Genomic DNA, 25,378 nt, shown 5'->3' on the forward strand with positions numbered 1-25,378 from the left:
ATCTAAAGGAACCACAAGCAACAGCATCAGGCTCAGGAAGCCAAAGCATGGGGAAGGAAGGGAAGGAGGGAGGGAAGGAGGGAGGGAGAGGGAGAGGGAGGGGGGAGAGACAGAGAGAGGGAGAGGGAGAGAGAGGGAGGGAGAGGGAGATGGAGGGGGGAGAGAGAGAAAGAAAGAAAGAAGGAAAGAAGAAAAGAAAGAAAGAAGGAAACAAGAAAAGAAAGAAAGAAGGAAAGAAAGGAAGAAAGAAAGAAAGAGAAAGAAAGGAAGAAAGAAAAAGAAAGGAAGGAAGGAAGAAAAAAAAAGGAAGAAAGAAAAGGAGGAAAGAAAAAGAGTTGAACTTCAGCTCTGAGAGATATGAAATTGTAGCAGTTTATCCCAGGAATTAGTTGGAAAATTTCCACTGAGCCTGGTCTTATTTCAAGAAGGAAGGAGAAGGTGGGGGAGGGGAAGAAGAGCCTGACTTCACAAGAGCAAAGGTCATGACTGAGCAGACAGGAAATGCTTCTGAGAAGCTCAAGGGCAGAGAGAGGCCCCGCTGAATATTTGTGGTCCTGCCTTGGCTGGAAGCAAGGAACAGGGTTTAAGAAGAAGACCTTGGTTTGTCTGATGAGCGCTGAGTGACACCCAGTTTAGAAATCATCCCCTTGAATCACCAAGTTATACTTTACTTTTTCCAAGGACAGCGCGAAAACATACCAGTTGGGCTGCAGGCAAGTTTGAGGAGATGTCCTGGTGGGAGGAAGTGGCTCAAATTCTTGGGGACATTTCAGAAACACCCATATGACACAACCAGCTAGACAGCACTGTGTGAGCCACGTGGTTCACACGCTATCCGCCCTGCTGAGCAAGGCTTGTGACTGATTTCAGGGGCTGATAGGAAATCAATCAGGAGAGAAGCAAGGACCTGCGCTGCACACGAAATCGATCAGTCAGTCGCCTGCGGCGGCCTGAGCTGCCTCCTTCCAGTGCTTCCTTGCGGCTGGAACCAGCACCTCTCCGCACCCATGCTCTGCCGTCTGATGTTGCTACGACTTATCCTTAATTGGTTGCCTAAATAACCTTCAGCTCTCTTTCAAGATTCCCCCCAAATTCAGCGTGGGGGAGAGGAGCACAGGAAGTTGGCGTGAACTGTCAATGTTAATTTATCGACTGAGCAGAGATGACCGGACAGTCTCCGGTCTCAGCAAGGCTGCTGGCGGGGCTGGCTTACGGGGATCGCTGTGCCCAGTTCGAACTCTGATGGAAGGCAAGGCATTGCGCTTCTTTTCACCTTAAGTCTGTTCTTGTGAAAACTTAAGGGGCTGAGCTAGGGGACGGATAACATTTCTCCGGCTTTAGTGTTTTCTGAGAAGAAATGTGAGTGATGAGCAAGAACAAGTGATTCCCGTCATATCAGAAAGCACCTGAAAAATGCCTCACCACTTAAGGGTCAAACAAATGCATGTGGAAACAACGAGATCATTTTTCTTTAAACTCTGTGATTGGCAAAGATTTGATGAAAAAATGGCATCACCTTCCATGGGGTCGGGGAAAAGAAACCAGAGTTCTTATTTGCTGTTGGCCAGAACGCACCTTTCCCAGAGGACAGCTGATGAATATGCGTCCATCTTAGAATGAGCACCATCTTTGATCTAGCAATTCCACTAGAATGATTCTGAGCGATAATCAGAGACTCAGAAACTTCAAGTGCGAGGATTTTTATCGCAGCATTATTTATACTACCAAACACCAAAGGCTGGTCTTCCTTTGTCAGGAATTATGTGACGCACCATGGCACGCTTGGGGACACTCAAAGGGTGCAGGACCGCAGGGTCAGCATGGCTTGCAGACGCACTGAACACCCAGGTATCTCCCTGCAACCCCCCACCCATGGAGAGCCGCCCTTCCCGAGGCGGCCCTGCCTTGTCCGGGTGGCTCTGGTCTTCTGCGCAGAAAGACCAGCTCTGGCCCACCATTGGCCACTGGACAGAGGGAACATGCTATGGCTTGGTCACTAAGGCCCTTCACAGTCGAGCCTCATCCCACCCAGAAAGACCTTATTGTCACCTTCTCTCCCTCTGGTGCCACCCACCTGTCCTCTGTCACCACACTCACTCTGACCTCCGGTCACCAGGGAGCTAGCTGTTCTCTCCCACGTTCCCCTTCTCCTCTCTGCACCCTTCCATCCTTCCATGGTGGCTTCCAAGAAACATTCCCTGCCATGACCTGACCTCACTGCACACATACTCTAGCATATTTGTGTTACTTGTTCAATTTTGTTTCAATATGTCTATCGTTCCAATGATAAGATCTCTGAACCTGGTACTGTGTCTTATATTTGAAAGGCTGGAGAAAGAACAGGGTATGAAATCAGACAAACCTGGGTTCACATCCTGTATGAGGTTGGGTAAGTCACGCGACCCATCTGAGCCTGAGTTTGATCATTTATTAACTAGAGATAGCAGTAGTTATTCCATAGGGTTGTGGTGTGGTTCATGGGGTCATGGTTAGTCGCTTAGCACCAGGCCTGTCCCATAGAACCCCTTCAGAAAATGTTAGTTTCTGCCCCTTCCTCTACTTTGGAGCAGTTGGGCTTCGCACAAGCTCCCCCCAGGAATACTAGGGGCAGGGAGTGACCCCCAGGGGAGGAGAGAGGCAGCCGGCGAAACAGGAATGCTCCCGCGGGAGCCTGGCCCGCTGGCCTCTTACCTCATGATCGTCAGAGGGATGAAGTACACCAGGAAGGCCACGACGGTCATGTACGGGGTCCAGTAGGAGTCATCGGGCCACAGGGCCCAGCACTGCACTTCGCCGTTGGCGAGTTTCCTTTTCCCGAATATGATCAGGGTGGGGATGGAGAACAGGAAGGAGAGGCTCCAGGCTGTCACGATGAGCACCTTGGCTTGCTTTTCTGCTCAAAGGAAAGAGAGGGAGGGCATGGTGTCTGGAAACTCTCCTTGGGAGCCCACTTGGAGTCCTGTGTGAGAGGAACTAGGGACCTCTCAGAGCCTCAGTTTCCTCATCTGTAAAATGGGGATCTAGGGTGATCAAAGAGGGAATGTCTGCCTAGGTCCGTGCACCCCAATGTCTACTTTCCTCCTCCTTCCCTGATTTACCCACCGGCTTGAAACAGCGATGTGCTCCTTGGGACATCTGTTCTCCTTCCTTCCCTTAGCTCAGTCATGTACACCCCCGTCCTGCCCCTCACAGCTGCCCTTGCGTCCCTGTGAGCTGCAACACCCAGGTGACTCAGCATTGGGTCCCTCTCATGCCCTATTCTTACCTGCTACCTCACCCTGTAACACGAGGACCTTTGCCGCTTCCTACAAGGCCACCCAGCTTTCCTAGGGAAGTTGGCATCCTTGTTAAATCAGCTCCCTGTATGCGAAAATGCCTTGAAGTTTCTGATATTTGGAGGGTTCTCTCCTTGGCTCCCTTTCCAGCTGTGGGTCTTCCCCGTTATTCGTGTTTCCCCCAGGACTGCAGCTGGGATTGGGCAGGGGAAGGGCAAGTGGCTAATGTCTGTTTCCACGCTTGCTTCTTTCCCGACGCTATTGGAAATAACAATTTTCCAAGGGTCTGTGTGGAGCCTCTGTTAATTTTGGGGTAAGGAAATAAACAGCTTTACATAATTAAACAAACACTATAATAACATTCATCACGGCCTTTCCTGTAATTTAGGACACTGTTCAGAATATTGTGCCGTGTCTCCCAGAACTCATCGTATTTGCCGTGAGCTCCACAGTGGATTTTCCTTTTACCCAGTGACGAGGGGGAGACGTGTAACTGACCGTGTTTCCCCCTTGGCCCTCCACCTCCAGCACGCGTCCCGAGACACCCCTCACATGCTTTCTGATACTTACTTTCCCTTGTCCCCCATTTTTTCACCCTTAAAGTACACTGGTGGAGGTGTCTTTGTATACCGACCCTCCCAGAGCCTGCTGGGCAGAGATAAATGGATGGACGAATAAGTGTACCTCCCCTCTGTGCACGCACCTCACGGAGGGTCTCTCCTATTTCCCCGTGTCGCGTTCCCGCCCCCTTCTCTACCATAATCCCTAGAGCAGCAGCGCCCAGAAATCTTCATGCTGTCCACGCACGCGCACACGCAAATAATCTAGAAAAAGCCTAAGAAACAGGTGTAAATTCTATTTAAAAATGACTTGAATTGCACACAATCATTGATATGTTTCTGGTTAAAAATTACTTTCTTGCCTGCAAGTCCCTGGGGTCGCTATGGCTGGTTCAACTCCCACCCCCCGAAGTGAGGGCGGGGTGGGTGTGTGTCCGTGCAGGCAACTGTATGTTATTCTGGGCTCTCCCTTTCTCCTGCGTTTTCTTCTCTCTCTCTCTCTTTTTCTTGCTCTCTTCCTCTCTCTCTCCACAATATCTAGCATTGCTTCGAATTTGTCTTTATGTTAATTTTATCATACTGCATGGGTTATTCTGCATGTTGTTTTATCACTGAAAAATTAGATGTAGATATTATTTTTGTCAATGCACATTACTGTCTATGGCTCTACCACACCCTCACTGAGAGAGGGTACGTGCTAGTCAGGGGCACTGAGCTCAACCCTCACTGTCTGAGTTCAAATTCTGCCCCTGCACCTACTAGCTGCATGACTTAGGACAAGTTACTTTTAGTTTCTGAATTGTAATAGCGCAGACTGGAAGGTGCAGATGATAATAGAACCCACCTCACAGATCTGTCCTGAGGATTAAAGGGTCTAACATATGTAAAGAGCTTTCAGTCAGGAATGGCACATAGCATGGAATCCATGCTCCTGAGCACAGCTGGCCATTCCTTCACCGACGGACACCAAGGTTAGCACTGCATTCCTGCTATTCTAAGCAATGCTACAAGATGCAACACATGTATACATGCATACACCGGGGCGCTTCTCCAGAGGAGATGCCAAGAAGTAGAATTTCTATGTCAAAGGGCTGCACATTTTATATTTAATTAGAACTTGTTAAGTTGCCATTCAAAGTATCTGTGCCCACGATGTATTTAATAGTGTCTAATGACATTAATTCTACTGATGCTAAAGTTCTGCTTGCTCTATTAATTTTGTTTGCTTCGGTGTCAATTCTGAAGGATGGTATTCTAAATATATTGTCTGTTTTCCACAGTTTGGTTTTTGTCATGTTTTTAAAATGATACTTGATTACACTTGTAGTCGAGATTTTATATTAGGGTCTTTCGTTTTCTGTTCTCACAGCTTGCTTGGAGGGTGTAGTATGGGTTGCTAAATGGTGGGTTCTGACTTGCATTCGGGGGTCCTGGGGAAGAGCGGGCCCTGCCTGTGGCGGAGTGATGAAGAGCAGTCCCGTGACTAGGTGCCCACCGTCCTCCAGAGCACCTCTGCGTCCAGGAATGCCACTCTGCACTGCTTGGAAGCAGAGAGGACCACAGCTCACGGGGCTCAGGAATCACCCTGCCGGCTTCCGGGAGCCCTTTCTGCTCTGGGCATCTGCACGATCTACCCAGGAAGCACCCTGAGCTCACACCCACATTACTGCGGCATCACCTGCGGGTGTTATGGGCGGTAGGTGGCTTCAGCCTTCCCTCTGAGCCCTCTGCCTCCTTCTGGCGGGAATTCCTCACTAACCCTGGATCGGGGAGGGGTTTCCTTCTTTGCAGTATGATTCGCAGTTAAGAACACCTTTCCAATTATTTCTATGGTTGGGGGTAAAGAGGGCAACGTGCTTGTTTCTGGAACATGAACGAGCTGAGGTGGGAGTGTTCCCGTCCTCAGACAGGTATGGGTATGAATGCTGCTCTAAGGGTAGACTCCGGAGGCATTAGCACAAGGTGAGTGGGCAGCAGACCACCTTCCCTGGTGGCTCTTGGCCATCCTTGGGAACCACCAGCATTTTTCCAGGCACCAACCTTTTTTTTTTTTTTTTAAACGTTATTTTGGACAATTTGACCCAGCATTGAAGGAGATGGAGGAGGAGAAGAAAGGCGAGGAAGGGAACCATCATTAAGAGTGCGACAGTGGCCCTGGCTGCTGTGGCTCAGTGGATTGAGCGTCGGCCTGCGAACCAAGTATCGCTGGTTCGATTCCCAGTCAGGGCACATGCCTAGGCTGCACGTCAGGTCCCCAGTTGGGGGCGCGAGTGAGAGGCAACCACACAGGGATGTTTCTCTCCCTCTCTTTCTCCTTTCCCCTCTCTCTGAATATAAATAAATAAATAAATAAATAGAGTGTGACCGTGAACATGAACACCACCGCCCCCGCCCCGGGGGTGACCCCCTACGGAACAGCAGTTGCGCGCGCGGCTCACCTCCCTGCAGGAACTTCATGGGGTGGACGATGGCGTGGTACCTGTCTATGCTGAGCGACACCAGCACGTAGGTGGAGGCGTAGAGCAGTACGACCTGGAGACAGAAACGAGAGGGGCCGCGTGAGCCCCCCGGGTGAGGGCTCGGAAAGATGAGGGTTTTGTGCGGGGCCGCGAACCCAGAGAGGGATGCGTGTCGGGTTCGGGAGAGGGAGACTGAGTCCCGTCCCAGGAGGCAGGCTGCTGCTCCAGGCGCTGGACTTCGCGTCGTGAGTGGGGACGGCTGGGACCGCTCCCAGCCCGCCCTGGCCCCCTCTCTCACTCGGCTTCTTGGACGCTCCACAGCCCAGAATCAGCCCCTCTTCGGACATTCACCGGGGACCTTTGTGGGTGATGGACGTTTAAAGCTGAACTACCGCTCTCTGCCACGATGCACGCCCCAGACTAATTAGACCCAGAAGTCTGTTTGCCTGTGATCAGCGCGAGCTGTGGGGAGATGATGGAAGGGGGGGTTTGGGCTCGAATGCGCTGGTTAAAATCGTTTCTCGCCGACTGACGCTCAGAGCTCGCCTTCCTCATCCACGCCTCTGGCCCAGCTGTGCCCTGCGGGAGGCCCCCGGTCCCCTCTTCCTCCTCCTCACCCTCTCTTTTATTAACCTTACCCGCGCCCTTTAATTATCCGCCGTGCAGAGTTATTTGCATACTCCGCAGAGAAGGAAATTAGGATATAAGACCTCAGTGTCTCTTATGTGAAGAGCATACTCAAAATGTAATGAAATGAAATGAATTAGCTCTGAAAAGACGATCAAGGTGAAGGACTGTCAGCTGACTTGGAGCCTCTTCTTTGCCGGGAGTCCCCCCCGCATCGCTGCTTCCTCGCCTTTGAGTCAAACCCAGAGCATGTCAAAGGGAAACATGGAGACTCAAGTTGAAGGGTGAGAGTCTGAGTTTTTTCCTAAAATACAAATAATGTGACTTTGGCGATAACCTTTGTCTGAATTTGTACCTTTTCGTTTTCTCACTGGCTCAACCAACACAAATACCAACCGACTTGATTGTTGTTCTTACTTTTATTTCTATATCACTTCCATAAACACGTCACAGGGCGGCAGTTCTGAGGACTGATCCAAGATGGAAGGCTCCGTGAGGAGGATAAGGAGAAATTCTCCTCTTGCTAAAAAGGTGTTATAGGGACAGAAAGAAAAATGATGGCCGAGTTTAACCCCCCAAATCAGACAACTGTCTCCCTAGAGAAAGTTGGGACTTCTATGTGTGACCCATGGATTTGTAATTGTTGAGGCTGGCCACACTCACTTGAGAAGGTAACATCAGGGAGGGCTTCTCCCTTGGGAGCTCTCTTCCACCGCCTTCTCTGACATCACCTACTCAGCTGTATACTGTTTAGAAGCAAAACCTCTGAAACCAAAAGATTATCACAGTTCACAAATGGACCGATGGCCAAAGGGTTAGCAAGCAGCTAGAAACTAGAAGGCACTCATTATTATACTACTATTAGACAAATTAAACTCAGGGCAAGTACTACTACATGGGATAAAGGGATTGTTTATATTAATAAAAGATGCCATGCATCATAGCAAGAGAATATAAAGAAACTTATTGAAACATGTAACATAACACTAAATATAAACTCTTGTACTGAAATGTTCGTAGTTTTACAGAGGAAAAAGCATAATAATATGTAGAAAAAAATTAAACAAACTTTAAGAAGAATGCACATTATTATAAAGCATCCAGGTAACATTTCAAAAATTGGTCATAAACTAAGCTATGAGGAAAAAACCTTCAATAGATTCCAAAATGTGGAACTTATGCAATTTGCATACAAGCATTAAAAGCTGAAATTAGTATTACATTTTTTTTAATACCACTTGAAAATTTAAACACCCTTATAATTAAACTTGAGTCAAGAAGGAAATCAAAGTACAATTATAGTCGATCCGTAAATGTCAACAATGAAAACTCTTCACATCAACAACATATGGGACGCCATTTGGAGAACAGACGGCAGTTTAAGGACATATGTTTGAATTTTCACTACCCTACCCCTCATTTCTGACAAAAATGACCCAGGAAATATGAAACCAAATAAAATCTTGCAGGGATGTGAGATTTAAATAAAAGAAACTTAGATAAATTTTATTTTAAAAAATGCCAGACTGGATTCATTTAAAGGAGGATTCCTGGACTGACTTTAAAATATTTAATATATTTTAGATTCACAGAAAAAAATGAGCAGGTAGTACAGAAAGTTCCCATGTTAACCCTTCTCTCCACACACTGCCCCTTATTTATGAACATCTTACATTAGTGTGGTTCATTTTTTAAAGCTGATGAACCAATCCTGACACATTATTATTAACTAAAGTCCATAGTTTACATTAAGGTTCACCCTGGGTGTCATATAACCTATGGGGTTTGACAAACACATAATGTCATGTATGCACCATCACAGTATCAGAAAAATAAAAGTCCTTTATTTTTATTCAATATAAGTCCTTTTTACTTTATTCAATCCCTCCAAATCCCTGGCAACACTGATTTTTTTTACTATCACCATAGTTTGGCCTTTTCCAGAATACTGAGTAGCTGTAATCACATAGTAAGTAGCCTTTTCAGATTGGCTTCTTTCTCTTAGCAATATACTTTTAAGATTTCTCCATGACTTTTCACATCTTGATAGCTCATTTTTTATTGCCAAATAATATTCCATTATATGGACATACCATCATTTATTTATCCTTAATCTTTTTTTGTGGCTTGATAGTTCATTTTGTTTTATTGCTGAATAATATTTTATTGCATGGATGAACCGTAGTTTATTTACCCATTCAGCTTTTAGGAAACATCTTGCTTGCATTTGTTGGCAATTATGAATAAAACTGCTATAAAGATACTTGTACAGGTTTCTATGTGGACATAAGTTGTCAACTCAATTGGGTAAATATCTAGAAACACAATTGCTAGATCATATGGTAAGTGCATGTTCAATTTTCTAAGAAGATGCCAAACTATGTTCCAAAGTGGCTGTACCATTGGAATTCCTCTTGCTACACATTCTCTCTAGCATTTCATGTGATCATTGTTTTTTGGATTTTGACTATTCTAATAGGTATATAGAGGTATCTCATCGTTGTTCTAACTTGCAATTCTCCAATGCTGGACAGTGTCGGACTTATTTCCGTATGCTTGTTTGTTACTCGTATATCTTCTTTAATGAACTCTCTGTTCAGATCTTCTGCTCATCTTTAAGCAGGTTGTTCGTTTTCTTATTGCTCAGTCTTAGGTGTTCCTGGTTTATTCTGGATATAAAACCTTCATCAAATATGTGTTTTGCAGATATTTTTCCTTATTCTGTGCCTTGTCTTCTTGGTCTCTTAACAGAGTCTTTCACAGAGAGGTTTAAAATGGTCACGAAGTCCAGCTTTTCGATTTTTCCTTTCATGGGTCATATCTACAAAGTCATTGAGACACCTGAAATCCCCTAGGTTTTCCATGTTATCTTTTAGTAGTTTTATAGTAAAGCATATTTCATTTGCGTCTATGATCTATACTGAGTCAGATTTTGTGAAAGATGTAAGGTTGGGTTCTCCTCCTCCTCTTCCTTCATGTAGGCGTCCGTGGACTCCAGCACCTTTCCCGAACAGACCCTATCCTTTCTCCATTGAATTGACTTGGTTCCTTTCTTGGCTGTATTTGTGTGCATCAGTTTCTGAGGTCTATTTTGTCTCCTTGATCTATGTGTTGATTCTTCCACCAGTTCCATGGTGTCCTGGTTACGGTAGCTTTATAGTAAATCTTGAAATCAGATAGTGCCTGTCTTCCAAACGTGTTCTTCTTCAGTATTGTGTTGACTAGTCTGTGTCTTGCCTATCCATGTGAACTTTAGTTTCGCTATATCTATAAAGTAACTTGGCAGGATTTTGATTGGGATTGTATCAAATTCATAAATCCATCATCATCGTCATCGGCAGCCGTCCGTCTCGAGAGACGATGGCGTAGCTTCCTGAGAGTCTATCTGCACCGCCGAGAATGGCTGTGCAGTCCGACTCGGGAGTGACAATCCCTGCCGCACTTGTTACAGGTGAAGGCAGATGGCTGTTGTTGCTGCTGCTGACGCTGCTTCCGCCTCTATCTTTTCTGGACCGCCTCCTCGTTGCGCGCAGCCTCTGCGCGTGATGTACCTTGTCTGACCGTGAGCCTCCAGGCTAGGCGGTCGTCTGCTTGAACTTCCCATGTGTTGAGATTGATGGAGCATTGTGTCATGTCCTTTTTGCAGATGTCTTTGAACCGCAGTTTTGGGCGCCCTATCAACCTCTTGCCTTCTGCTAGCTCGCCGTAGAGGAGGTCTTTGGGGATACGGCCTGCACCCATTCTTTTGACATGGCCGAGCCACCTGAGGCGTCTCTCACTAAGAACTGCATGCAAACTGCTCATGTTGGCTCGCTTCAGCACCTCGGTGTTGGGGACCTTATCCTGCCAGGCGACATGCAGGACGCGTCGCAGGCACCTCATGTGGAAGCTGTTGAGTTTCCTTTCGTGCCTTGCGTAGGTGGTCCACGTCTCGCTGCCATAGAGGAGAGTGCTGAGCACGCAGGCTTGGTAGATGCGCAGTCTGGTTTTCTCAGTGAGGCTGGAATTGTTCCACGCTCGCCGGTTCAGTTTGGCCATAACTGTGGCTGCCCTGGCGATTCTCCGGTTGACCTCCAAGTCAACTGACAGAGAGCTCGAGATGGTGGACCCAGGTAAGTGAAGTCGTTGACAACCTCCAGGGTGTATCCGTCGATGGTGATGTATGGGGGAGTCCCCGTGCCTTGAGCCATAACGTTCGTCTTCGTCAGGCTGATGGCTAGTCCGAACTCCTTGCATGCGTGGGAAAGGCAAGTGACTAGCTGCTGGAGTCCCTCTTCGGAGTGTGATGTCACATTGGGAAGAATTGACATCTTAATAATTGTGAATCTTCCTATCTATGAACACGAAATATCTATCCATTTATTTATTCTTTGATTTTTCTCATCAGAGTTTTGTAGGTTTTTAACATTTATCTTGCACATATTTTGCTAAATTTATATCTCAGTATATGTTGGTGCTAACATAAAGGCTATTGTGTTTTTAATTTTAAATTAAAATTTTTTATTGGTAATATATGAAAAACAATGAACTTTTATACACTAATTTTGTATTCTTAACGTTGCTATTTTCACTTAATAGTCCTACAGTTCTTTTTTTTATTATTATTTTGGATCGTTTATATAGTCAATCTTGTCATCTGTAAACAAAGTCATTTTTATTTTGTATTTTTCCAATCTGTATACCTTTTATTCCCCTTTTCTTGTCCTGTCGGTTCTTTCTGTGCAATGCTGAGTAGGAACGAAGAGAGAAAACACCCTTGTCTTGTTCTCTGTCTTAGGAGGAAAGCTTCTGGTCTCTCACCCTTAAGTATGTCGTTCTCTGTAGGTTTTTTGTAGATATTCTTTATCAAGTTTAGGAAGTTTCCCCACTCTGCATAGTTTTCTGAACATTTTTAAAAATCATAAATGGGTGTTGAATTTTTTTCAAATGCTGTTCTGTGTCTATTGATATGATCATCTAAATTTTTTTTTTACCTTTTTGATGTGATGGAATATATTAATTAATTTTTTACATGTTGTGTAATTGTCCCACAGTTCTTGGATATTTTATTCCATTTAAAAAATACACATCTTTGAGACTGGTTTTAAGTTCACAACCAAACTGAGTGGAAGGTATAGAGACCTCCCATGCACTCTTAGCCCGCACATAACACAGCCTCCCTCATTAGCGAAATCCCACACAGGAGTGTTAGAATCAGCGAACAGATGCCGGAAACCAATATGCCTCCCAGTCACTGCAGAGAGTCTCTGCGTGAATGTTGGGGCATGGTTTTGACACTCAGCCAGACAACTGATGGCTCTGCCTTTGGCTTCACTTCCTGCTGGCACCAAACTCCAAGGTCAGCCAAAGGTAAAAGCTTAAGGCCTTCTCTGTTTCTTCCTGAGCCTGGGCACAGTCCTGAGCATGCTCTTGGCCTCTGGATTCTCAGGACTCTGTCAGAGATTTTCAAAGCCCCTATGACTATCTCATTACTCTGCTTATTTTTTAAAAAATACGGTTTATATTTCTTTTTTTAAAAATTTTATTAACTTTATTGGGGTGGCATTTGTTAATAGGATTATTTAAGTTTCACAGGTACAACTCTATGCTCACCACCCAAAGTCAAACCAGCTTATGGTTTTAAGCTCCAGGTCAGTCTATTGTCTCCCCTGACTCTAATCCAATACCTCAGGCATGCATGAAGTTAATCAATTGCCTGTAATTGTTTTTGACAAATGCCCGCATGGAGAAGGCTCTTCACAGTGGGTGAGTTTTTGAATCAAGTAAAATACATGCAGCTGGGCAAGACTATTAAATAACAAGGGTTTCCCGGGAATGAGGTGTTTAAAGAGCTCTGGCCCTTCTTTGCTTCTCTGCCGGGCTATTTGTTTTCTCTGTAAATGCGAGCTATTCATTTTCCAGGCCGCCACAAAGCTGGAGGCCGGGGGTGAGACTAGTAAGCTAGAACACCACAAATACCATTTTTCTTACTGAGATTCAGGCATTTTATTAAGTAAATGCTCCCTGGATTATTGCAAACCTTTGTTTAATTTCCAGAGTGCTTAAAATTTTGATTCTGACCATTATTTTGTAAGTTTCCTTTGCCTTTATGGAGTAGAGAATGGTCAGAGTTTCCTTTATTACTAGCATATATTTTATAAATAGTGTTATTTCGATATTCATTACACATACTGTTAGAAGGAATATTAGTGACATGAATAACTCTGGATCAAAGAAGCGTATTTCCTTTAGCAATCAGAAAAAAATGTAAGTTATAATGTGTTTTTGAAAAATGCGAGGGTACGTGTGGCAGCCATCCTCCAAAATGTCCCCAGTGAACCTTGCCTCATGGCTTCATGCCCTTCTGTGGCTCCCCTAGCTCCATGCAGAATCAGGTCTGACCCCTGCGATTGATAGAACAATGTGGAGGTGGTGATGTGTAACCTCTGACATGAGTCGCTCTGCCTCTTCTCCTGCGCTCTCTGTGGTTGCTGATGACCAGGAAAGCTGGTTGCTATGTCATGAAGACACTAGAGAATATTTGTGGAGAGGCCCAGGTGTGGAAGACCTGAACATTCTGTTAGAAGCTGGTACTAACTGGTCTGCTCTGTGAGTGGCCACCTCGAACGTGAATTGTGCCGAGTCCAGGTCAGACCGTCCCATGACTGCAGCACTGGGCCCCGTCTGACGACCTCTGTGATAAGCCTTTAGCTCGATCTGCCAGGCTAAGCTGTTCCTGCATTCTTGACTAATGGAAACGGCGAGATAATAAATGCTACTTGTTTTAAGCCACTAAGCATTGGTGTAATTTGTTTCTCATCAATGGACAGAGTAAGCAGTTGAAAACGTTTATCTATAAGGAAGCAAAAATCCTCAAAAAGAAATGTTTTTTAAAATATTACCCCTGAGGAAATACCAGCCCCAGAAAGTAATAAAGGCTCTTTTGCATCTATTAAACTTTCAAGGGTAGGCTCAGAGCATGAAAGAGATTTTTAATTGTAACTATTCTCTAGTTTCTGAAGATGGAATAACTCCATTACCGAGATCTGAAAATGATAGAACAAGTGAAAATCATAATCTCACTTATAAATATGATGCAAAGATTCTTTAAGAAAATCATATGAAGAAATGGAATATAAGAGGATAAGGTTTTGCAGAAATATATTTAGACCTGAAGTACTGGCATCAGAAATTAAATATATGAATGGAAAATTGTTTTAAGAACTCAGGAACAAAACACATTAATCCTAACACCAGTTATAAAATACCCCATTCTTTCCATACTAAGCTGAAGTGTCTTATCTATAATATACACGTATGATGTATATGATGTATTAATAATGAAATATATATGGTATATAGGTAATATTTTACACCAAATATATATATATAACAATTACATTTTTACATTAGAGTTTATTCAATAGGTAAAGTGTAAATAAATGTCTTTAATCTAAAAATAGAATCAGCAATAACTGAGAAAATGAGTATGCTGGTTAAAAAGAAATGAAAAAGGGTAACAAGCAACTTAGAGAGCAAGAAATTCAAATGTCAATAGATATTTTAAAAGGTCCAATTTAGATAGTAATATGAGAAATATAAGTTAAAACTACTAGAGTTAATACCTATTTTCTAACAAACTGCTAAAAAATTTTTTCAAAAAGAACAGTAGCCAGTGTTCGGTTAGTTTGAAGGGGAAAAGAAGCAAAAAGAAATTAAAATTTTTCTGGAGATTACTCAGTGCTACATGTGGTTTGAATATTTGTGTCTTCCCCAAATTCACACGTTGGAACCCTAGAGTCCAGTTTGATCGCATTAGGAGTGGGGACTCTGAGAAGTGATTAGGTCACGAGGGTGGAGCCCTTCTGAATGGGATGAGTGTCCTTATAGAAGAGACCCCAGAGCTCCCCTGCCCCTTCTGCCGTGTGAGGCTATAATGGGAAGTCTGCAGCCTGAAGAAGGGCCCTCATCAGGCCACACTGGCACACTGGCCTCACACTTCCAGCCCCCAGAACCGTGCAGAACAAAGGTTTGCTATTTATGAAGCCACCTGCTCTGTGGTATTTTTGTTGTAATGCCCTGAATGTACTGAGATGGCCAGACTATGTCAGAAGCCTTAACATTAGCCTGGAAACTGCATTTAATGCTTGCGATATGAATGTTGATATTCTTACGATTGCTTGTTTGCATTTTCTTTATGTGTCTTACTTTTGGCAAAAGAAAAACATTGAAAAAAAATCTTACAAATGTTCTTGTCCTTTTAACTAGAAGGAAGTGAGCAGTTTGTTATGTGGGAGTGTGAGGTTTTGTGTTATGTTCCCATGAAAAATCCCAGAGCTGATTCTGCAGTCAGTCTGTCCCAGCCCGTTTGGAAGGAGCTGCCTACCTGCAAATAGCGGACCACTCGGCACACCAGGTCAGGTGCCAGGAAGTCTCCGGTGAACCGCCAGATAATATCCGTCAAGGTGTTAACCAGTCCTGTGAAGGAGTCTAAACAGAAAAGCACATGGATGATTAATTTCAGTCTCTTCCATATTTGCAGCCATGCCATGGAAGAAAGGAATTCCTGGGAGACTTTTTTCCCTGATTTATCAGGAGGCTATTGAGGAAAAAGTAAGGCAGGACAGGTGTCCCTTTCTCAACTTCTGTCATCAGACCTTGTTACCACTTAGAGGTAGCCACCTAGGGAGGACATAGGTGATGACCGCAGAGGAATCATACTAATCATACAATTGACATTTTTTTTTTGAACACAGAAGAGATTTAAGGAGGTCCAGACCTGTGCTAAAACGAGGACTCTGTGAGGATCAATAAAAGGCAAAATTGAGAAAAGAAAAATATTTATCTTCAAGAAGCCCCCCCAAATTCTCTTTTATGCACCCCCTGTTTCACAGCTTAGACCTCTTTTTACCTCCCTACCACCCATTATAATCTGTCTCTTCCTAGGCTCCTCTGCTTTCTTTCCTTTTTTAACATCTGCCCTTGAAAAAAGCCAAGCACTTGATCAATTTAATTCTCTTGGTCAAACTAGAGAGGAACTGAGTCCAAGGTCAGAGCCTTTGTGCTCTGCGGTCATCTTTACTCAACCCTGTAGCTGCAGACTGTGTCAGTTGCATGGGTGTCTACAACAGAAACAGTAAAATATGAATGTCTAGAAGCTCCCTCTCACCCCTCATGACAGATCCCGCTATTGATGATAGGATCCAGCATCTTCCTCAAACAGCGCTGCAGGGAGTCTCTGCAGATTGATGGATAGGACTGGAACTTCAAACTGGATAAGCAAGAATTCATTGACTTAGGGTCACTTCCTTGAGACAAGGTATAATACTGTCAAGGACCCCAGAACCAGGGTAACCTCATCACTAGGGTAGACCTTAGAAGCTTGGGGAGATCCGTGGTCTTTCCTTAGCAAAACGGAAATGCCTGTGTTGGCTCTGGTAGAGAAATAAATATAAAGGCCCACGGAGATGAACATGCAGTAGTTGATGTATCCAGTGAAGCCCGAAGACCCAACAGAGAATCCTCTTCCCTGGAAAGTCTCAGAAGACACATCACTCACCAAGTTCCCCAGGAATGCACTGGTGAGAGAGGAATTAGCGTGGTGAAAAGGTTTGGTGGTGGCTCCCACCTATGAGCTGGACCAGACGGTCAGGGCGGTGGTCATAGACTCAGGTCTTTGCACTGTAATGCTTCTCCTAATCCTTCCCCAAAGGGACCTGCTGCCACTTGCCTAAGTGACTTTACACCGAGGAAGAGGAAGATTTAGATATTTGGAGGAGTGCCAGACACAGTGTCTATGTTGACATGATACCTAGAGACCTGGAGTGTCATTGCGGACTCACTGAAGAACGGAATCTCATGGGGCCAGGTAATAACTAGAATCCTGGGTGTAGTGGGACGATGTGCAGGACCTGAAGACCTGTTATTGATCATTTTCCCAGCCTCTGAGCATTTCATTTGAATTGATACATGTGATAGTTGCAGCAACTCCATGTTGGCTTCCCCATGATAGTGGGGAAGGCCAAGTGGAAGTCTTCACTTCATTCAGGTCATTCGGTTCATGGTTGGTGCCTGCAGGAACTGGGTGGGTCCCGGAGCTTGACTGCAGACTCACAGGCTCAGCTGCTCTATTACTCTTTAGTAAAGAGGATGCATGTGGCTGATTTAGGCACTTACAAAATGGAACAGCTGCACAAAGAAACTCCAACTTGGGCGATGAAGCTAGGCCACTCGCACTTCCATTTCTAGTGGTTTGTGTTTATTGCTGGGCTTCTGCTGAAGAGGAACAGCTAAAGCTGAAAAATCAAGCTTAATTGCTTCAGCGAATGCTGGAAAATTTGTTGATGTTGAAACAGAAGAGAGGGTGGCAGCTGCGGCAGCATATGGCATGTAGTCGGTGCTCAGAACATACCTGTTGAATGAATTGTCACGTTGGCTTGGCCAAGGCACCAGGGCATTTTCTTTTAATTAAATTTTTTATTTTGAAATAGACTCACAAGAAGTTGCAAAATCATTACTGAGAGATATCATGTACCTGTCACCCAACTTGCCCCAATGATGACATCTTATATAACTAGAGTTTGCTGCATGGTTTAAAGGAGAATCATGACTCTCAGCCCGCATTGAGCATGCTCTTAAGGGATGTTAATAAGCAGTTATTCTGTCCTTGGATAGATTCTATGTATTTGAAGTATTCAAGATTATTTAATCTAATAATAACCTACAAGTTCCCCATTTTATAAATGAGTAAACTAAGTGAGGAGAGAACATTTTCTTGAGATTTTATAGCAAGCTAGAGAGGAAGTCAGGTTTGGAACCCAGATTCTTGGGTGTCAGGGTTCATGGTGTTCACCACACTATCTGTGTTTTCTTCTAATTTCTCCTTTTTTCTCTCCTTTTATTTCCCTGCCTCTCCTTCCTCCCTCCTCTCTACTCTCCTTCCTTCCTTCCTTCCTTCCTTTCTTCCTCCCTTCCTTCCTTCGTAATTCTCCTTGTATGCATTCCCTTGTATCCCCTAGACTAAAGGGCAGGTGTAAGTCTTCCTCCCATGCTCTGTTCCTGCACTGGCTGCTCTGATTTCCCTTTCAGTCCTTTCTAGTTATAGGGCCACTCCACCCACAAAAGTCGCTTTTGTTCCTATAGAAAACTGGGGAGATAAATCTTCCCTTTCTCAATCTTCACTGTGGACAGGATAGTCTGAACCCTGCCCCACCTCCCGCTTAGTATATTAACCCTCTTTACAATCTGGGCTTGCCAAACTCCCCACCTGGCAATTTTGGATTGGACACCATATGGATCACATAGTTGTGTTTTCAGATATGAATCCCCTCTGCCGGGAATGGCTTCCCTCCATTGATCAGTTGACTGATTTTGTATCTACCTTTCAATTGGTAGCTTCCCAGTCCCCTTCCCCAGACGCTTTCCCTGGCCATTCACATGACACGGTCTACCCCAGAAGGGCATGTGGCCCTCCCCGCCTTATGCCTGTCTCTCCCTTCCTCTTCGTTTCTCTGTAGGTAACAGCAACCAGAAACACTGGCAAGCCCACGGGGGTGACAGCAAAGGTGTCAGGAACCTGGAGAAGAAATCTCATGGCTGCGCTGGGGAGTCAGAGAAGTTCTCACTGAGAAGGTCAGACTTGAGCAGGGTCTGAGACTTCTTCTGGGTTGGGAGCCCATCACCTAGGAATTTAATGAGTTGAAGGGACATTGGAGTAATTTTGATATTTTCTCTGGGTTTATTTATTCCTTAATTTTAAATAACGGGAGAAAAACCTATACTTGGGTTTCTATAGGTCAACGTGGCTATCTGAACAATTATCATGCACTGCAGTAAATTCCTGTTCTCCCCTGGAGCTCAGCCTTAAATAAACCCACATCTGGCAATAGACTCTCAGTGGAAATGAGTGTTTGTTATTTACTATTAAGCAAATGCTGCTCTACCTGATCAGTAGAAATCTCTTTAGTTACCTAAGTAATTGAGTACATGGCAAATAAACCTTTCCTAAATGGTAATTAACACGGCCTGGGGAACAAAATGTACACTTTAAAGGCTTCATCATGTTCTATATTATTATTCCTGCTTTTAAAAATTTACTCAAAGATCCTAGGAAAGGCTAATACTCAGAAAAGCCCAAAGTAGGCTCACAGCAGGCTTTACCATTCCTTTGATGCGATTTCTTGCAAGTGTGAATGGGGTTCCCAGCTGAGCAAGAATATGGGTGGAGTGTGAAGAAGTGAAGAGTGAAGTCTGACTCCTGAGCTGAACCCCAAAGGGCCAGTAAGGAGAGGTCGGGGGAAAAGGGAGTGAGGGACCTTGATTGTAAGCACCCACAACAGCAGGAACACAGCTCTGGGGGTGAGAACAAGTAAGATGAAACTAGACACGAAACAACCTCAGTTTGTTGCTGCTGGAGCCTCGAATAGGAGCTTGGAAGTGGAGAACAGGGCAGGAGAGAGAAGAATCCAGACCATTTTGGGTCTCATGTGCCAATGAAATGTGATTGCATTTCTCCTGTCTACTGTGGGAGCTGTGGAATGCTGATGTATTCAAACATGTGTTTTGAATAGATTTTTTTTTAGTTACTGGAGTGGGGAGCAGGGCAGGTTAATTTGGTAGATTCAGTACTGAAATTAGCATTATACTTGTGTGGGACCGAGCAGACATTCAAGAACGAGATATGGACAAAGACGTGGGCTGAGACAGACTTTGTAAGGTCAAACGAGGAGGTTTGGGGGACTGAAGCTGAGATGTTTTCAATGTGAGATAGAAGAAGACGTCTACAGTGTGGTATGGGCTCCTGGCTGAGGTGTCCCTGGTAGATACTGGTGTCTCCTGAGAGCACAGGAAGAGAAGCTTATTGTGCAATATTTGGGTTGCTTTCAGTTTTTGGCTATTCCAGATAAATCAGATATGAACATTCACGTGTAGGATTTTATGTGGACGTAAGTTTTATCTCCCAAGGATAAAGCCCCAGGAGTAAGATGGCTGGGACATAGGGTGGGTATGTCTAACACTGTGTGTCCTCACAAAGAGACGTGTGAGGGACAGAGTGGCTCTGCATCCTTGCCAGCCCTCGAGACAGTGGCCTTCCCTTATGTTCAAAGACCCCCAGTGGATGACTAAAACCTCAGACAGTACTAAAGTCTCTCTCTATATATTGGGTTGGCCAAAAAGTCCATTACATTTTTTTCCATAAGCTGGTTCTAGTAAGTGCTTAGTTGTCTCTAACTTCATTCCAAATAATTTTGTTAGACTGTAGTGTGATAGTTGTCACATCAGTGTGCATAAAAAAAAAAAAATCAAAATTGGTGAATTTTTGTGCAGCCATTTTAATATTAAAGATGGAAGGAAATACACATTTTCAGCATGTTATGCTTTATTATTTCAAGAAAAGTAAAAGCATGACTGAAATGCAAAAAAGGATTTGTGCAGTGTATGGAGAAGGTGCTGTGACTGATGGAACATTTCAAAAGTGGTTTGTATCATTTCTTGGTACTACTGATATTTTGGCCAAATAATTCCTTGTCGTGGGGCTGTGTTATACATTGGAAGGTGTTTAGCAGCAATCCTGGCCTCTACCCAGTAGAAGCCAATAGTGGGACATGCTCAAAATATCCAAATCAATAAAGTTATTGGTGAAAATGAAAAATGGATCTTTTATGGAAAAAACATAATGGACATTTTGGCCAACCCAATACTATGTTTTCCCAATGCAAAGATACCTATGATACAGTTTAACTTACAAATCAGGCACAGTAAGAGATTAACAACAGCTTGTAATAAAAGAGCAATTATAACAATATATTGTAATAAAAGTTACATGAATGGCTTCGGGGCCATTACCAAGTACCATAAAGGTAACTTGAACATAAGCACTGTGATGCTGTGACCGTCACTTTGAAAACTGAGACAGCCACTAACTGACCAAAGGGTGGAGAGCTTGGCACGAGATTTTATCATGCTACTCAGAAGAGCACGCAATGTAAAACGTATGAATTGTTTATGTCTGGAATTGGCTATTTAATATGTTTAGGTGGCGGTTGGCTGTAGGTAACTGAACCTGCAGAAACGGAAACTGGTTACAGGGACTCCTGTAGGGTCAGTTTGTTTCCTTTTGGTCCCTCTCCAGATGTCACGTGTCCCGCCTCCTGTCTTCCATCGGCGTTTCCCTGCTGGTCGAGGATGGTGAGCGTCTTTTCCTGGGCTTATCAGCCATCCATATTCCTCTTTTATGGAATGTTATTTTAAAGTCTCTCCCTGTTTTCCTAAAAAGAAAAAAAAAAGCGTTTGGCTATTCCAAATAAAGCCGATAAGAACACTCCCATAATTATTTCAAAGTTTCGATCTCATAGTTCCAACATTGACTCATCTGTCTGGTTCTGTTGATTGCTTTGGCTTCGGACAGTGAGTGACAGTTCCTTTTTGCGTCATACATGTGGAATGGATGGGGGACATTGTGAATCGAACTTCATGAGAGAGTAAGATAAATAGTTTCATGTCTGGACGTGGCACGTGTCTGTGAGGCTGCTGGCGTGGGGTGTTGAACCGGGGCGCCCAGAAACCTGCCTGGGCTTGGCTTTTGTTGTCAGGCATGGGCTTCAAATTCCTCTTCAGATGCTCTGCTGGGGTGGGAGCTGCGATGCCGGAGGGTTTTAGGCTCCACTTTCCACCTCCGGCTGCGTTTTTATGCCTGTAACGCTGCTGTTGTTGCCGCTCAAAGCTGGCTGGGCTGGCGGTCGCAGAGCTCAGCCCCGTCCCGGCCCAGCCTCAGTCCTGCATGCGCCCATGGGCCGGGGCCTTGGGGGGTGGGACATTCTCAATCTCCCCGTTCTCCCCCACTATGGCAATCAAGCTCCTCCCTTGTCTCTGTGTGGGATCTCGGTGGGAGAGAGTTTCATGCCCTTCTCCTCGGGGCAGGAGACTTCTGACGGAATTTGTGCACTATGCTGGACCAGCCTTTTGTACCTCCCTCTCCAAGAGTTGAGGGGCTTCTGTGGTTTGCTTCTGTGCCTTTCCTTCTGCTCCAGGGCAATAGTATCTTGTCCCTCTGTGGCTTACGGTTTCGTTGAGAGAAGCGTGAGACAGAAGGGTAGGGTTTCATGGCTTCCCGCAGGCATGGCCTAACCCTTCTTGGAGTCCTCCACGCTGGCCCCGCAATAGCCCCTCAACTCTGCTGTTGGGGTGCGGGAGCAGCCGTAGGCAGTCCTTGCGCCCGATGCAGAGAACTGTGTCCCAACAAAACTTCATCTATAAAATTACGCTTCAGGCTGGGTTTGGCCTGCAGACGAACTCCAAATACCTTATTGTGACTTTTGGAGCCTCCTGGGTCTGATCCTTTCTCATCCTACCCCAAATTCATACCTTCCGAGAAACCCTTCCAACTAGCGCATTCCTGCTGGCAGCTGGTTCGTGGATGAGACACGGGTCAAAGAAGGAAGCACACCCACTCCCATTCAAATGCTTAAATATAAAACACGAGTGGGCACCGATCTGTCATTGATTTAAAGCAAGGCCAAGACTTTGATTTGATGTATCATCTTTTTTTGTGCATAAAATACCCCCATAATCTCTAGTTTCGGTTCCTTTAAATTGGAGAGAGAACCTTAGAGAGCAGCAAAACTCCGTCGGCAGCCGTCCGTCTCGAGAGACGATGGTGTAGCTTCTTAAGAGTCTATCTGCACCGCCGAGAATGGTTGTGCAGTCCAACTCGGGAGTGACACTCCAGCGTCATTGCAAGATGTCGATTCAACACGGGAGCAGCAAAACTATTTAAGGTGGAATCTCATTGGAGGGATTCTTATCATCCTTCATTCCTTCATCGATGCATTTGCTGAGTTATATTTTACTGAAGCTTCTTTAAGTGACAATAAAAACAAATAAACAAACAAACTCAGGTCTTTCCAAAGTATTCATATTAATTTTTATGGAAACAGCCTACTCTTCAGTGTTGTTTATGTTAATTACAGAATTTCAATCACGAGAACAACGGGCATAGGACGGTTTGGGAACAAACCCCTCTGAGCCGTAGAAGCCGAGAGCGGGGAGCAGAAACGGGCAGGCTCACTAGGGACTATCCTGCTGGTCACGGGTGCTCAGCACTCAGGGTGTTTTGCAGAAAGAGTGGAGGCTGTTGGTTCATCCAGGGAGGCAGGTGAGAAGAGCAGCCGAGGGAGCTCTGGCTGGGAGTCCTTCCAGTTCCTTGACCGTCCCGAGCTGTTCACTGAGTCGGCTTCTTTCTCTGTGCTGCTCCCTTGACTTAGAGGTTCTTTGTACACCTCTACCTGAGATGCCTCCTAACTCCTCTTGGCTGAATTCAACGTTACCTCCTTTATGTTGACTTTGGTTGAGTTTCTCCTCTGGGTCTCTCTCTGCTGTACTATCAAAGTACCCACAACACATATATTTTGTATTTCTCTTTAATTCCCATATACTGTGAACAGATAGAGATTATTTTATATTCACCTCCTGTCTCCAGACCCTAACGTTGTCTTGTGATGTAGTAAGGGCTTGGCAACTTTCCATTAATGAGAGACTACATTATTCAGGTGCAGCGCACCTGAAGCCAAGCTGTATTGACTCCGTCTTTCCCTTGGACCCTTCAGCTGCGAAGAGAGGGGGGGTCTGCTGCATGGGCAACAGCAGACCCTCCATATCACCCTGCCCAGGCTCTGTAGCTTCAGCTTCACTGGAGAGGACACTCCAGCGTCATCGCAAGATGTCGATTCAACACGGGAGGAGACAGATACCGTGTCACTCCCGAGTCGGACTGCACAGCCATTCTCGGCGGTGCAGATAGACTCTTAAGAAGCTACACCATCGTCTCTCGAGACGGACGGCTGCCGACGACATTATTACTACCATTGCTGGGTTGGTGGGCTGTGGCAGAGCTGGTTTCCCAGAGCAGAATGAGCCAGATGGCCATCTTCTCCCATATGGGTTAAGATAATGATGACAGGGTCAAGATGCTGAAAGGAGGAACATGATTGAGAACTTGGATCCCCTAGCAGGTTTCCAGAAGAGCTCTCTGGATTCTAAGGTCCCTGCTGGATTCTAGGCTCCTGGCTGGCAGGGACAGTGCTGTACTCTTGTTGATAGTCTCATCTCTTTTCACAGAGTCTTGTGAGCTTTGCGGGGCTTGCTAGATAAAGGAGGGAATGTTGTCCTGCTCCACACATTGGGGACTTCTTGAAAATGCAAGGCCGTTGGTGGAGAACCCACCCTGTATAGAGAGCGAGTTGAAGACCATTTCTTAGACTCCTGCTTGCCCTCACTTGAGGTTTGGACTTTTCCACACGGAGCAGAACTGTAGTGCAGCGAACACCTAGCAAGCTGAGTGACTCTTTTTCTTTGCAAGCGAGGAGCACATGAACGTTTATTGCACTGGATAGGAGGCTATTGAATGCAAATACAATTTTTATGGTGACATGGATATTTCTAATAATGTAAGATCATTTTAGCTCCAACTGCAGTGTTATGGCTGAGAGGGACTCTGGTTTTCCTGAAAGAACATGGTGGGTAACAATGTCAGCTCTGAAGCTCTAGGGTCTACAATGCTCCCAGCTCGACTCAATGTCTCTAGTGATTTTTTTTTTAACCAGGGAAGGTGATGATAGCTTTTTTTCTTGCAGCTGCACAGGGAACTACTTTTGATATTGCTAAGGGTCCCTCTCTCTCCCACTCTTTAAACAATCATATGCTTGAGGACACTTTATTTATTTATTTATTTTTTTGAAGTCACTTAAATAGAACAAGATTTGAAGACTGCACGTGAATGTTTATTTAATGATAGAACTTCCATTGCCCAGTCTGATGTCAGGTGCTCAACTTCAAATTAAGATTATTTCCCCCCAAAAGTGAGTTTTTGTGTCTCTAATTTTTGGGCTCATTTTACAGTACCAGTATAATCCTGGCTCTGTGCCCTTCACCAAGATTAAGTACTAGCTGAGCTAATGGCCCAACTGCCAACGCCCCAGCTCTTCATTAATCCCCAGAAAGTGGCTCGTACCTCAGCCATTACTGATCAATTAGGTAAATAATAATCACATCCATTCTCATTATGGCACACTCTTCACAGAAAGCTTTGTTCTTGAAGTTTTTAATTAGTCTTAACAAGTCATAAATGTCATTCATGTTTCTCTGTCTCCATTGGTCCAAGTAAAATAAAAACCATGTATCTAATGAAAGAAACCCAAGTCCTCCTAAAACCTATGCTCTTTGCTTCTGCTCTGTGCAAAAGTTAAGAATCTCACTGAATGAGGCCAACTGGTCAGCCTGGGTCGCTGGTCATGGCTGAGTTGATGAAGAACCCTGACACTCGCATACAAATACGGGCTCAGCAAGGGCAAGTGCTTCCTTGAAACTAATGCAAGTCAGGCACTGAGTTCCTACCATTTCTCCTCCTCACTCTGTTATAAGGTGACATTTCTTGAAGGATGGCTGCACGCAATCAACCTTGCACAACATGGGGCTCAAAGTG

At 44.8% G+C, this 25,378-nt stretch overlaps 1 protein-coding gene across 1 annotated transcript in view; it reads right to left on the minus strand.

Annotated features, from left to right (window-relative positions):
• The window catches only part of NPSR1 (neuropeptide S receptor 1), a 93,714-nt gene that overhangs the window by 22,254 nt on the left and 46,082 nt on the right, over window positions 1–25,378 (minus strand). Inside the window, exons 3-5 of the mRNA XM_090287784.1 lie at window positions 15,287–15,390; window positions 6,274–6,367; window positions 2,692–2,893 (exon numbers count right to left, since the gene is read on the minus strand). Of these exons, the coding sequence (XP_090143910.1) occupies window positions 2,692–2,893; window positions 6,274–6,367; window positions 15,287–15,390 (400 nt within the window). The remainder of the gene's footprint in view (window positions 1–2,691; window positions 2,894–6,273; window positions 6,368–15,286; window positions 15,391–25,378) is intronic.

This window comes from Furipterus horrens, unplaced genomic scaffold (genome assembly GCF_987537825.1).
Source record: "Furipterus horrens unplaced genomic scaffold, mFurHor1.1.pri manual_scaffold_9, whole genome shotgun sequence".
Taxonomy (NCBI): domain Eukaryota; kingdom Metazoa; phylum Chordata; class Mammalia; order Chiroptera; family Furipteridae; genus Furipterus; species Furipterus horrens.